This window comes from Haplochromis burtoni, unplaced genomic scaffold (genome assembly GCF_018398535.1).
Source record: "Haplochromis burtoni strain Fernald_Lab_line unplaced genomic scaffold, NCSU_Asbu1 Contig_49, whole genome shotgun sequence".
Classification (NCBI taxonomy): Eukaryota; Metazoa; Chordata; class Actinopteri; order Cichliformes; family Cichlidae; genus Haplochromis; species Haplochromis burtoni.
Genome location: NW_024582410.1, coordinates 703528 through 717079, shown reverse-complemented (window position 1 = coordinate 717079; position 13552 = coordinate 703528). Strand labels below are relative to the sequence as shown.

Genomic DNA, 13552 nt, shown 5'->3' with positions numbered 1-13552 from the left:
TATTACTTTTACTATGTAGGAGCGTTTTCGTTTGCTGACGTTATATAGGGAGGTAGGCAGGAGCAGGATGCACCAGGATGCATTGCTTGCTTTTTGGTAACGAGATTGATTATTTTTCCCGAATACTTTAGGACCTACCCTCCCATTTCGCACCAGTGGCCCTCTGAGATTGGTTTTGACAAGCAGAAACTGCAAACGCTTTTAACCAACCCCATTTTTATTATTGAGGCATAGACAGACTCCAAAAGTGAGTGCTCATTATCATTTTCCCCAGCTGTTTTAAGTTGTGTAAGCCCCCAAATGTTGCAACTGCACCACAGCAGCTGGTCTGTAATCAGTCTACTTAAATCGGTCTTAAACTGCTTTAGCTTGGAAAACATAAGAGGAGATTTTTATGACCTGAAACTGTTTAAGAGCGCATATGTCTGGTGGACTTTCTTTGATTTCGGACGGTACTTGAATGCAGCACTTCACTATCTATATATATTTTTAAATCCCTACAATTAATTTAAACGCTTATATATGAAAAATAAAAGAAAACGGCCACGCTGCTGTCAGGTATGAACTCTTAAATCCCCAGGGCAGACAGGGGCGACACTTGTGCAGGTATTTTCACCAAAGCGCGCTCACGTGTGCTAGATCCGCGTTCACTTCTCGCCCGTTAGAGTGCGGCGACTCGTGCAAAGACCCCGCAGGACCGCTTACTGTTGCACATTATTCATCTAAACACGGGCAAACTGCGCAACAACTGAAAGGTAAAGATCTTATATTTGTATTCAAAGTGAAGCCACTAACAAGCCAGCGTCTAACTTTCCTCTGTTAATATTTCCGTTAAATTAAGGAAGTAGATGTAAGCAGTCGCAGTTTAAAGTGCTGCACAGTGAAACGTTAGTAGCGACAAATGTGACTTAACAGCCTCATGTTTTCAGATGCGAAGCATTTGAATGACATAAAAGTGATTAAATAATACGGGAATAACCTATTTTCTGCTTTTAACTCAGTGTTTACCTGAACTGTGTGTCCAATATTAAAAATAACAAGCCCAGCATTACTGAGACTGTCATTACTAGCCTAGAATTACCATTTATGGCAATAAAAGTGGCATAAAAATATAATTAAAGATAAATTGTAGCCAGCTACTGAAAAAGACTTCATTTTTATTAGATTATCTGCTTCCCTCACGACATAAAATCTCTTATTTCCACCTTATTAAAGATGATTTTAACATATGCAGTACATAATGTTCTTAAATAATATATTATAATGCAGCTTTTTCAGTGTTTTAGTTACATGTTTTATAAGATAAGTGTATGTTCTTTTTGGGGAAATGAACCATCACGTTCAGAATAACTTCCTTTTTGAGACTTGAGCAGAGTTTGGTCAGAGCTTGTGGTTGTGCGTTAGTTTATTTTTAGTGATCACCTAAACAGAGAATAATCATTTTAATGCACGAAGGGGTCGTTGATCTTTATTGCATCTGTCCTTTGTGGCTCACTGTGTTTTAATCTCCCACCCCCAGATGTGGAAGTCAGTGGTGGGCCACAATGTGAGCATGAAGGTGGCTGGAGAGGGGGATGACTGGGAGACGGACCCTGACTTTGAGGTACTGTGTACTTCCTGGAGTGAGCGTCACTGTAGGGAGGGTTGGGTAGACACCTCTGCGTCAATCATTTCTGATTTTGTGTTTATGTGTGTGTGTGTTTTTTAGAATGACGTGTCAGAGCAGGAGCAGAGGTGGGGGGCCAAAACCATCGAGGGCTCAGGACGTAAAGAACACATCAGGTGAAAAGACGTGCAGCCTGTTCCTGGAAATATTATTTTTATAGTGCACGTAGATGAGTTCAGGACATAGTGGGTGCTGTGCAGCAACAGGAAGAGGAAGTGAGAGCACAGCGTAAGCTGTCAGGCCGCGAGTCTTTCCTAATATGGATAATGTATGATGATGGTGATGTTGACAACTCTTTGACAGTGATATTTAAACCTCTGCTGACCGGGTGGGACAGATTTTGTATCAATTGTGGCTTATTCAGGGTCAATAATTCACTCATTAATGAATATTTGGTAACCTTCAAAGTTGCTGTGGATCCTCATCAAGCAGAAAACTTAATTAATCTTCTAAGAGAGTGTTGTGGTTAGTTAGACAGACACATGACCCACCCTATTGGGAAAACCCACCCATTAGCAGTATCCATGTACTCAGAGCTTCTGAGCATTTGTGACCTTCAATTTGTGACTCGTAAGAGATTTTAATATTGGAACAGATTAAGAGTAAGCAGCAGAGGAACAACTGCTATACTAACAGTTTAAAATTACCATGATGAGTGTATCAGTGTTAGTGATTGAGTTCGCAATAGCATGAACTCTGTCTGTTTCACTATTCATGTGTTTTGGCCCCTGCAGTGTTGCAGAGCTCAGAAACAAGGTCACTGAGGAGCATGAGAAAGTGAAGCAGAAGGAGAACATTCCCAAAGCATCGTACGGATATGGAGGGAAGTTTGGAGTGGAGACGGATCGAATGGACAAGGTTAACACGTTTTTCTCATTGAAATCGGAATTATGGTGATATGCTTCTATCATTTACTGCGACCCCTCTTTACCCTCGACTCTGTGCCCACCATTTCTTTAAACGGTGTCCTTTTTGTTTGAACCTATGTGTCTCTGCTGTCCAGGTGGCTCTGGGTAGCGACTATGTAGCAGAGGTGGAGAAGCACTCTTCCCAGAAAGATGCAGCAAAAGGGTTCGGAGGGAAATATGGTGTTCAGAAGGACCGCGTGGACAAGGTGAGAAGACAAGCAGACTCTTTCACAATAGGCAACAATAAGTAAAAGGGAGCACACTGCACCCACATTAACATCTTTTCTTTGATATTCTGTAACTCAGATGTGATTTAAATGACATGATGAGGTCTCCGTCTCTGCTGTGTTTCTGTCTGCTGCTCTATGCCATCAAACAACAGGATTCATTCAATTCAATTTTATTTATATAGCGCCAAATCACAACAACAGTTGCCCTAAAGGGCTTTAATTATAAGGTAAAGACCTTACAATAATACAAAGAAAACAAAGAAAATCACTACATTCATATGACCCACTGTGAGCACGTGCTTTGGTGACAGTGGGAAGGAAGAACTCCCTTTTAATTGGAACAAACCTCCAGTAGAGACTGGCTCATGGAGGGGCGGCCATCTGCTGTGAACGGTACAGTTAAAACTGGGATCTATTATACTTTCCATTGTTTCTATTATACCTACATATACTGGTGGATACTCCTTTTAAACATGGTCAAAGTTAGCCAATCAGAAGCTGACTTTAAAGGAAAGGGAAAGGGATCAATGATAGCCTGTTTTTATGACAAATAGAGAAATGAGACTCAGTTTTTATGGGAAGAGAGCTCCAGCAGAGGCAGGTTCAGTGAGGGGCAGCCATCTGTTGTTGGGGTGTGAGGGGAAGGAGAGGAGAGGACATGGAGTAGTGACATATAAATGCATCGGTAGTGGAAAAGAAGAGCTCAGTGCATCATGGGAAGTCCTGTAGCATCCCCAGCTTTACAGCATCTGTGGGTGAGGCTTCAGTGTCACCTAATCCAGCTCTATTTATTAGCTTTGTCAAAAAGAAAAGTTTGAACCCCAATCTTAAAAGTAGAGAGAGTGTCTGTCTCCTTAATCCACACTGGGAGCCTGTTCCACAGCTGATGTTTCTTCAGTAAGAAAAGTTCCACACATACGATGCTTAATCTTTATTATGATTACAATCTTTGTGCAGTCTGCCGTCGGCTTTGAATACAAAGGAGAAGTGCAACAGCATGGATCTCAGAAAGGTACGTCCACTGTCCTGCATCTGTCATTCACTATTCTCCTATCAGAAGTTTGCCTAAATCTTACATTCTTATAACTCACTGCTTTAGATTACTCAAAGGGATTTGGAGGAAAGTACGGTGTCGAGAAAGACAAAGTGGACAAGGCGGCTTTGGGGTACGACTACAAGAGTCAGACTGAGAAGCATCAGTCTCAGAAAGGTGAGTTCAGGTTGTAGCAACTGTCTCTTTTTATATTATGTGCTTTATATTTGCTTTTTTATGCATTTGAAATTTATGTTCACCAGACTACGCTAAGGGATTTGGAGGGAAATACGGGGTGGAGAAGGAGAAGGTAGACAAAGCTGCCGTGGGGTATGACTATAAAGGAGAAACAGAGAAGCATCAGTCGCAGAAAGGTGAGTTAAAATTGCAGCTTTTGCAGGTTCGGCCACCGTTTTTTTCATGACACTTGATTGCTTTATTCTGTGCAGATTACTCAAAGGGATTTGGAGGAAAATTTGGTGTTGAGAAGGAGAAAGTCGACAAAGCTGCGTTGGGGTACGATTACAAAGCTGAGACGGAGAAACATCAGTCACAAAAAGGTTAGAGGAGAGAGCCACGGATGTGTTATTTACAGGAACAGACTTCCTGTATTCATCACACTGATGAAGTGCTTCTGTGTTCAGATTATTCAGCAGGTTTCGGTGGCCGGTATGGCGTACAGGCAGACCGCATGGATAAGGTCAGCATCAAGGATGAAATTCTGTATTATTGTCTTTGGATTCATTGTTTAATCTGGAATAAAATGGAAAGTAGCCATAACATCTTGGGAATAATTAACACTTTGGAAAAAGTGAGGCACACAGGCTAAATGTTGGAATTAACATCGATTATTTCTGTTTTCATTTTCATAAAATGAACTTAAAAATGTTTTAATACCTACCTAAAACCTTAAAGCCATTCTCCACCACTGTACATCTTATTCTTAGCCTGAATAGTCTGCTTGTTCTGTATAACCAGAATAAACATTCTCATTTATGAGACCAATGCTGGTCTGTTCCCATCTTACTCACTGATTTGACTTACTGTCAAAAAGGTAAAGGATGTTATTGTATTCACACAGTGGTGGATCTAGAAAATTTTACATGGGGGGCAAAGGAAGGGCAAGAGGTCTAGGGTGGCACATACCTCTTCAGTGAAGTATGTAAAAATACCTTATATGTAGTTGGGCCAGTTGCCCCCTTTGCCCCCCTGTAGATCCGCCCTTGTCTTTACAGCCCAGCCTGTTTCATATTGAGATGGTGACTGTTTGGGTCTTCTTCCAGACCTTTGCAAAGTGGTGACATATCTAAATAACTTGTACTTAGACACAACTGAACTGATGTCTTGTCATGTTCAAAGTCACCTTTGGCACAACTTGTTAAAAGATTTAAGTGAGTGGGCCTGAACCTTACTACACCCCCATCTGGCCTGACAGTTACCGATGCTTTATTGTATAATTTTTTTGTATATATTGTTGCTGTGTAACCACTGTTGATTCTTAGCCAAGGAACTTCTGCAAAAAAAGATTTTTAATCTTAAGCAAAAGCATTAAAAAAAAACAAAAAACCATCAAACATCTTGATTCTTGATCACATTTTTAGCTCCATCTTTTTGTGGTTTAGCCCGAGTATCAGAGGTCCTCAGTAACAGATTGGCCCAGATGTGCCCACATCATCAGCTGAAATAAGGCTGTTTCATAGCCTGTACATCATCCTGACCTGACAGGAACAGACAAGCAGCAGATTGTCAAAACTCCAGCTTTTAATTTTTAATTTTGATTTATTTCCTGCCAGTCAGTTAATCGCCTGCTTGAGTATTCTTGCAGCTGTAACCGTCATTATTGAAACATGATATCTGTAGTGACAATTCAACCTTCTGAAAAATAATTCTTTCTCTCTATTATTAACCTCCAGAGTGCAGCAGGCTTCACAGACATGGACTCCCCGACCTCTGCATATAAAAAGACACAGCCAGTAGAGGCTTGTAAGTTCATTTGTTTCTCCAACATAATCACTCACACTCTGCCATCTGTCTGGCAAGCAATTAAATCCACAACTGTTCAATGGTGAACATGATGCACTGCATTCATATTCACTTTGGATTTTATTATGCAGCGAGTGCAGGTGCAGGGAAACTGAAAGCACGCTTTGAGAATATGGCCAAGGCTTCTGATGAGGAGAACAGGAAGAAAGCAGAAGAAGAGAGAGCGAGGAGGCAAGCCAGAGAGAGCCGAGAGCGAGAGGAGGCCAAACGCAGACAGCAGCAGGTACGCTGCGCTGCAAAAATGTAAAGAGCTACAAGGTGAGCTGTTTTCAGCTCACGTGATTGATGTTCTTTCTTTTAGGAGGAAGAAAGAAGAAGAGAGGAGGAATCTCAAGTACCACCAGTTCATCATGTTGATCCAGAGGACGATATGCCAACACCAGAAATCCACCGTCGCACTCCAGAGATTCAGAAAGAGCCAGAGCCAGAGCCGGAGCTGGAGCCAGAGCCGGAGCCAGAGCCGGAGCTGGAGCCAGAGCCGGAGCCAGAGCTGGAGCCGGTGGTGAGAAACACATATGAAAAATCAGATGTACCAAATAACAACTCGTGTTTAAAACATGGGACTCATATTCACCCATCTTTCCTCCAGCATGCACATATTTATATATATTTATATGTTTTTGTATATATAGATATACATATACCTATATATGCAAAAAACTTGAATTTTACTATGTTTATTTATCGGATAAAATAAGTTAAATGTCACCGTTATTATAACAGCAGGGGTGTCCAAATTCAGAGGCTGCATCCACCTGAGGACCCGGGCTTCGTGGTCCTCAGGTGCCGGGTAACCGGAAATGAGCGATGGTGAAATTGGACGGTCTAGCCTTCAGAATTACGTCACGAGCTCTCTCGGTGCAGTGAAACTCTGCCGTCTGCTCCTTGCTATCTAAAATATAACCAGACGCTGGTGTAAATTCTCTACCATCTCACATTTCTGTTTAATCACTTTTCTGTTTGACATTTATTCAGCTGTGTGAAAACCCCGGAGGAACCCTCCCGAGGGATTAATAAAGTTTTATTTAATCTAATCTAATCTAATAACTTTAATCTCAGCCAAACCCATTTACTCACGAACAAATAAAACACTGAAAAAGGCCACACAATAACATGTTTAAGTTATCTAAGTGACTTATATATCATGTTTAACCTGAGTAGCAAAAGGCCGCGGGGGTTTGAAAACGATATGCCGGGAGTTTGTTGTTCTCGCCGGCTCAGATATTTGAAGTTTACACAGCTACATTCTCGCCTGAAAATATGTTAAAAGTTTATTTTGCAACCCAGAAAGATTAATAAGAGTAATATTAAAACTAAGTGGCTGCAGTAGTAGTAGCCATTGTTGGAAACTGGCATTGGCTGGGCCAGTCTGGGATATGGTTTTTCAATTTTGTTGTCCGGATGGAAAATCGGGAGAAATTCGGGAGAATGCTGGCTCCGGGAGATTTTCGGGAGGGGCACTGAAATTCGGGATTCTCCTGGAAAAATCAGGGGGTTGGCATGTATGCCAATCCATGACTGATAGTGTTTGGTTGTGTGCATTGTGATTTATCCAGGTATGCAGGTATTTCAGATACTGTCCATCTGCTGTAGATAGTTGTTTAGATCTGCCACTTCTTTTCTTTTGCCCTCCACATTTCCAGTTTCCTCAAATTTGTAAGGACACATACTATCACATACATATACTGCACACCATACTATCAAGATATTCTGTGTTTTTAGCTAACAGCTCTTTGGGAATCAACCTTATTGGTACAAAGATACTATTCAAGTCTGTCAGACTGTCGTATCGTTGGAATTTTTCATAAATTCATTAAAGAAATGGAGACAAATTATGTGTTTTTGTGACAAATGTGTTTTTAGGCAAAGTCACCATTTAAAACCGGTTCTTTCTTAAGTTGTCTTTTACGTGTAGACACCTAATTGGTGAGTTGGGTGCTTTTTTTATCCTTGGACAAGTCACATGTCAGTAGTAACATAATTCTGCAGAATGTTTTTGGTTTGTGGATGTGGAAAAGCAGAAAGAAAATAGGTCCCATGTGAAAATGTTTACAGCAGACTTTGAGGCTATTCGTTTTTTTTTTTTAACAAAAAAGGCAAAACCATGTGGTGCAAAATGCTGTAAGAAGAGAGACATCTTCACAGCTGGTATCTCCAAAACTCAGCAACTAACCTAAGTCTCTGAAACGGGTTCCTTTCTAATGATCCTCACCTGTGATGCTTAACTACAAATCATCGAACTCCACTTTTCAGGAGGAACCAGAATACGAGGAGCCCCCGGCCTTGCCACCACGCTTGGACGATTTTGAGGAACCGGGCGCCCCTCCTCTGCCTGAAAGGTCAATAGATGTGGATGATGATGATGATGGAGAGTATGAAGACATCGGTCATCCCCCTCCTCCTCCTCCTCCTCAGCGTAAAGGTCTGCCTCTAAGCAAAGCCGTGAGTTAATCAGGACCCCTTTCGTGGCTACTGATCATTAATCTCGCATATTTTTATCTCCCAGCTGACGAGAACGACTATGAAGACCTGACATGTGGCCAGAAGGCAATAGCGATTTATGACTATATTGGAGGTAAGACTCTCCATTTTCTGTTTCAGATGTTCTGTTTCATTGTGGAATAGCTGATCTGGGCTACTTTGGTTTGCCTTGTTTACATACTGAAAGGGGATCGTGAGCACAGGTGTTCCTTTGGCGCTGTGACACAAGTGCTTTTGTTTGTATTTATTTTTCCTTTTAAATGTGAGCATAAATCCTTTGCTTTTCTTTTTTCACGCAGAGGCCGATGACGAGATCTCCTTCAATCCAGACGACATAATCTACAACATAGAGATGATTGACGAGGGCTGGTGGAAGGGACAGTGTCACGGACGTACCGGTCTGTTCCCGGCCGCTTACGTTCAGCTGATCGAGTGAGCAACACGCTCCCAAAGTCTATTTTTGCACAAGCTTCACTTAAAAACAAACTTCAATATTGTTGAACAGGAGGAGGAATTTGTATTTAACAATCAAATCAGAGCAAATTTTTAAAATCAGTTGATTTGTGTAATATTTCACTTTGAATGTGCCGACTGAAAAAGCATCAGGCCAAACCTGATCAGGAGCAAACGTGTACACCTCTGCAAGGAACTGATGGTATATGACCTTATTCTTCATTTCTTTCACTGGATTTTTATTTTACCAATGTAATCACAGTTACGACCAGAAATGGCTCTGCTATTCTAATAAAAGCTTCCTGGTAACCTGTGCTTTGTCTTTCCTCTGATGCGGTTACAGTGACCTGAAAACACTTATGTGGAGCACCAGCTGATCATTTTAGCCATCGCCATCTTGGTGTTTGGACACAGTGATGAGCGAGGTGATGATTAGTCCTTAAACATGTAACGACTCTGCAGCAGAAGCCAACATTGATAACATTTGGCAGTCTAACAGAAATGGTAAAAGTAGAAAACCCTCACAAAAACATTAGGCCAGTATCACGTTAACTATGGCTAAGGACCGGCATTAAACTGGTCACTTTATTGTGCAGCGGTTCAGGCAATTACCTGACAGGTGAAAGATTCTGGTTCACTTTATTTTATTTTTTTAATTTAAGACCTATAACTGGGGAGACACAGGTCTGGCCTTTTATGATATACCTCCATAGCATCCACTGCAACACAGATGTAGCAAAAACAAATCACCAGATGATAGACATAGCCTATGATGCACATTTTAAGAAATGTTAAAGTTTTTCTTTTCAATATATTGTACGAGCCGGACCTTCTTGTAATTTTTTAAAGTGCTCTTGACCTGCTTCATAGTTTTGGACTTTGGCTGCTTTTTTTAAAACTCAGTTTTAGCCCAGTCATTGTACCCGACCAATTTAGAGGAATGTTTGTTTGATTGTTGAAACACTTAACACTGACCTATGAATCATTCAAGTGTAACCCCCCACACACACACACACCTAACTCAAGATTTATGTGTATACACATAACAGACAACTTAGCAATGAACTAAATTTAAGTTGTGTTTACTAGTCTGTCACCAAAAACATCATTTATTGTCATTTCTTTAGTTGAATGTATGAAAAACGGCAAAGATAACACAGGGTGAAAGGCTTGAAATAGGAGTTTTGTACCAACGAGGTGATTGTCGGCATATCCCGGCATGTTGTGCATGCAGTGTGTCCATAAAAAGAGGAAACCGGACAAGTACACGATAAAAGAGGCACCATCACATCTGCATCCACCATGCACTTTTGCACAGTACTGGAATTGTAAAGAATGTGCGTAATGAATTAAAGTTATGACAAACAACAATTGAAATTATAAATCATATTAAAATACTAATAATTCTGTTTTTTTGACACACCTTCAGGGGCCACTGGAGGTGGGCAAGAGTTGCACGATGTCAAGAAAATGAAAAGAACGAGTGAACAGAATAAATCATAGGACAGATTTTTTATGGGAGTTTAGAGACTTAACTTGCGGCAGAGAATACACGTGCACCACTCACATTTCTGCAGACACACTACACACACGTTTTCCGTCCTCTGATCTCAAGTCAGAGAGGGTTTTGCTGTTCCATGAGAACAAACCAGTTTCTGCAGTGAACTTCTGTACGATCTCAGGCTCTGTGGCAAAGCCCGGAAATCTTCAAATCCACCAGACACAATGAAATTTAATTAAGAAACACAACAATTATCACGAAAGGATGCTGTGTTTCAGCTTCCAGAGTCTTTAAGCTAGAATTATGGTCTTCCCGTTTAGTGGTTTACCAGGCAACATTCTTCTTCTTCTTGCCCTTGCCACCTTTCTTTCCCAATCGTTTGCCCCTCATTTTCTTGGCCTGCCGCTGGCTCATCCACGCCGGATACTGTCCATGTTCATCCAGAAGAGTTTTCTTGTTGCGCTTGCTGTCCATGTCCATCTTGCCATCTGAAACACAGACACGCACACATGATACGATACACGTGACACAGAAAAAGGTGTGACATCACCTCGTAATTAAAAAAAACCAAACAAACTATAAAGGCTGCTGACTGTGGTGCTCACTGTCTTACCATCAGGCTCTGCCTCCTCCATGTTAACGTCGGCCTGCTTCTTTATCTTCTCAGCTGGCACCACTGTGGCGATCTCCTGCATGTCGGTCATGGCGACTTCTCCTTTCTTATCGAGGGTCAGAGCTTGTTTCAGACGATTCAGCTCCTTTGGAGCGTTCTTCTTCCTCTTCTCTGCCCGCATCTTTCGCTTAAATTTACTCCGAAGGCTTTTTGCCATTTTTAAAGATGCTGCGAAGACATTAACAAATCACCAGTCAAGCAAACTTGGGTTCACGAATTTTTAGGACTTTCACATGTATCCTTACACCACACAACAGTAAAAACAAGAGAAGACAAATGGATTGTCTGAGGCGACATGTCTCGCCAATGACTACCGATTTCTTCCACACTGCCTGAGCTGAAGCCCGGGATTCAGGAGGATGTTTGGATTTTAATTAATCTATGATTTACTTTTAAGAACCTCAAGACGATGTATATTATTTAAATATGACATGCATTTGTGTAGGTAGGTAGAATAAAAAAAAAATCCATTTATAACGTATTTTTTTAGTAATACTACTAACAAAACAAACAAACAAAAAAACAGAATGAAAATAAACTGCAACATCTTTACAAACTAACTAACTAATAAAGTTAAGTAAACCTGGGGGAGAGAAGTCTAAATAAAACTGATTACGCATTCAGACTGTCTTCTTCTACAACTCTATAAACATTGAGCTGGTCTCTAGTACCCAACACTAATATTAAAAATATTATAAATCCCAGCAGATCAGCATCTTCTTAAACACTCAGACCAACAACTATGCCGTATTCAAACTCGCCTACATCACCTTTCTTTCACATTTCACTAAATCCACCAAGTTGCTGCCGCGTGATTGGCTGAATCGTAAACAGATGTATCTTACAAAGTGGCCGACAAGTGCAGTACTACAATTTTCCTTCCATGATTAATAACGTAAACCTAAAGACTTTATAGGCAAGTTAGGATCAACGAATCCACCGAGCTGTTAAATCTCAATAAAACGGGAATGAGCAGCTTCAGTGATAAACTTTAACGTTTGGTCTGTTGAACATTTACAGCACTAACAACAACATCATCATCATCATCACCCACCCCCCTCCAAAAAGAAATGGTAAAATGCTGTTAATTCCGTTTAGTTACACGATACTGGCCGTCACAATAAGCCTAGCAAGTTAGCTACCCAACTCCTAGTGAGGCACCAGTCTTAAAAACACATAAAAATAGCCTCTTTCCCTCATTAAACTCATACAGGTGTGATCATTAATCCACTATATAACATACAAGTGTGACTTACTTTTCACAGAAGCAGCAGATGAGCTTTTTGACGCTTAAACTGTGTGAACAACACACTCTTCTACTCCGCACACGTGTTTAGAAGCTTGGGAAAAAATGTATCACGTGCTTTGGAAAGAGCTGCAATATGATTGGCTGCCTCGGACATTCTGAAGACTGTGGCGTCTGATTGGACAGTGGGCTAATACCAGGAAGCTAAACGGAAGGTAAACAAACCGTTGTGGAGAATTTCGTGCTTAGCTGCAAGCTAAAGTGCTTTAAACCCTTTGAGTGTTTGTTGGGTTTGTTTTAAGTTCATCCGGGAGTCATGAACAGCTTCCAGGCCGCCAGCCCTCCGCTCTCTGCTGCTGTGACCCAGATGTTCAACACGCTGGAGTCGGCTGCAGAACAAATGATGGTGCACAGAGACTTCCAAGCGGCTTTTGACACATGTCTCAGTGGTCTGGAGAGTCTCGCCGGCCTGGAGCCCGAGGACAGCAGGTGAGGGTCCTGAAGCTTCACGCACATGTTTAACTGGAAGCTTGGATGTTTGTGTTATAACAGAAACATCTGTTCCTGCAGATGTGCAGAGCTCAAGGCTGGTTTCTGCATCTTAGGGATTCAGGCTCTGGCTGAGCTCAATCAGTGGCGTGATGTCCTCTGCTGGGTTCTGCAACAGTATGAGCAGGAGAAAATACCAGCGAAGATCATGCAGATGTGGTGAGGAAAGAGTTTTTTATTATTATTATTATTATTATTATTATTACTACACACTGATCTATTGATCCCCAGCCTTTGGGCAGGTGGACGCAATATGAAATAAAGTATAAAATACAAATCGTATTAGAGTTCAAATATGCAAATTCTCCAAGACATGTTTTTTAAATCAGCACATTTGATCCGTCATTAATTATATAATTAATCATGAATTAAAAATGAAAATAAAATGTAATTACAAATAACAGAAATATTCAAATATGACAAACTTACTAATAACGACGTTTAAAAATAAAACTTTTAAAAGACATGAACAATTCACTGTTTTTTACTGACTGATCTCAATTTAGATTAAGAGGGTACATAGTCACAGTTTCACTCAAACAGTATAAAGTCTCTCAGATGCTGAATTTCAAAAGAATAGCTGTTTGAAATCACTTATAGGAGCTGTGTTTTTCTGCTTCATTCTGAGTGCTATTATAATCAAACCTTATATTAATGACTTCAGCCTTTTGTGATAAAGAAATGTTGTTGTTGTAAATAAAAGACATCTGTCATAGAGCAGGGCGATATGGCCAAAAATATTTATCACGATATATATTTGAAAATTTGC

General features: G+C 40.8%; 3 protein-coding genes across 4 annotated transcripts in view; 2 read left to right on the top strand and 1 right to left on the bottom strand.

The window, feature by feature from the left end:
* The first annotated feature begins 615 nt into the window (after positions 1 to 615).
* On the top strand, positions 616 to 9123 carry hcls1 (hematopoietic cell-specific Lyn substrate 1). Of its 2 annotated transcripts, XM_005923574.2 has the most exons (16): positions 616 to 755; positions 1520 to 1603; positions 1709 to 1782; positions 2401 to 2524; positions 2670 to 2780; positions 3762 to 3816; positions 3904 to 4014; positions 4101 to 4211; positions 4287 to 4397; positions 4482 to 4537; positions 5751 to 5820; positions 5952 to 6103; positions 6182 to 6382; positions 8134 to 8302; positions 8387 to 8455; positions 8661 to 9123. In XM_005923574.2, exons 2-16 carry the CDS (start codon positions 1520 to 1522, stop codon positions 8795 to 8797), a joined length of 1635 nt encoding a protein of 544 aa, XP_005923636.1. In that variant the 5' UTR covers positions 616 to 755; the 3' UTR covers positions 8798 to 9123. The 2 variants fall into 2 exon arrangements, with proteins under 2 accessions (XP_005923636.1, XP_005923637.1); XM_005923575.3 differs by lacking the exon at positions 3904 to 4014.
* Positions 9124 to 9880: 757 nt separating this feature from the next.
* llph (LLP homolog, long-term synaptic facilitation factor) lies at positions 9881 to 12370 on the bottom strand. Its single transcript, XM_005923578.3, has 3 exons — positions 12245 to 12370; positions 10929 to 11156; positions 9881 to 10803 (listed from the first exon to the last, which is right to left on the bottom strand). Exons 2-3 carry the CDS (start codon positions 11143 to 11145, stop codon positions 10640 to 10642), a joined length of 381 nt encoding a protein of 126 aa, XP_005923640.1. The 5' UTR covers positions 11146 to 11156; positions 12245 to 12370; the 3' UTR covers positions 9881 to 10639.
* Positions 12371 to 12414: 44 nt separating this feature from the next.
* The window catches only part of pex26 (peroxisomal biogenesis factor 26), a 5458-nt gene continuing 4320 nt past the window's right edge, over positions 12415 to 13552 (top strand). The window contains exons 1-2 of the mRNA XM_005923576.2: positions 12415 to 12723; positions 12805 to 12942. Of these exons, the coding sequence (XP_005923638.1) occupies positions 12551 to 12723; positions 12805 to 12942 (311 nt within the window). The 5' untranslated portion in view covers positions 12415 to 12550. The remainder of the gene's footprint in view (positions 12724 to 12804; positions 12943 to 13552) is intronic.

Excerpts from the sequence above, each read along its gene's own strand:
- llph (XM_005923578.3), bottom strand. The coding sequence starts at position 11,145 with ATGGCAAAAAGCCTTCGGAGTAAATTTAAGCGAAAGATGCGGGCAGAG. Across the intron at positions 10,804-10,928 it reads GGAGGAGGCAGAGCCTGATG|ATGGCAAGATGGACATGGAC; the intron begins GTAAGACAGTGA and ends TCTGTGTTTCAG.
- hcls1 (XM_005923574.2), top strand. The coding sequence starts at position 1,520 with ATGTGGAAGTCAGTGGTGGGCCACAATGTGAGCATGAAGGTGGCTGGA. Across the intron at positions 4,538-5,750 it reads AGGCAGACCGCATGGATAAG|AGTGCAGCAGGCTTCACAGA; the intron begins GTCAGCATCAAG and ends ATTAACCTCCAG. Across the intron at positions 6,104-6,181 it reads CCAAACGCAGACAGCAGCAG|GAGGAAGAAAGAAGAAGAGA; the intron begins GTACGCTGCGCT and ends TCTTTCTTTTAG.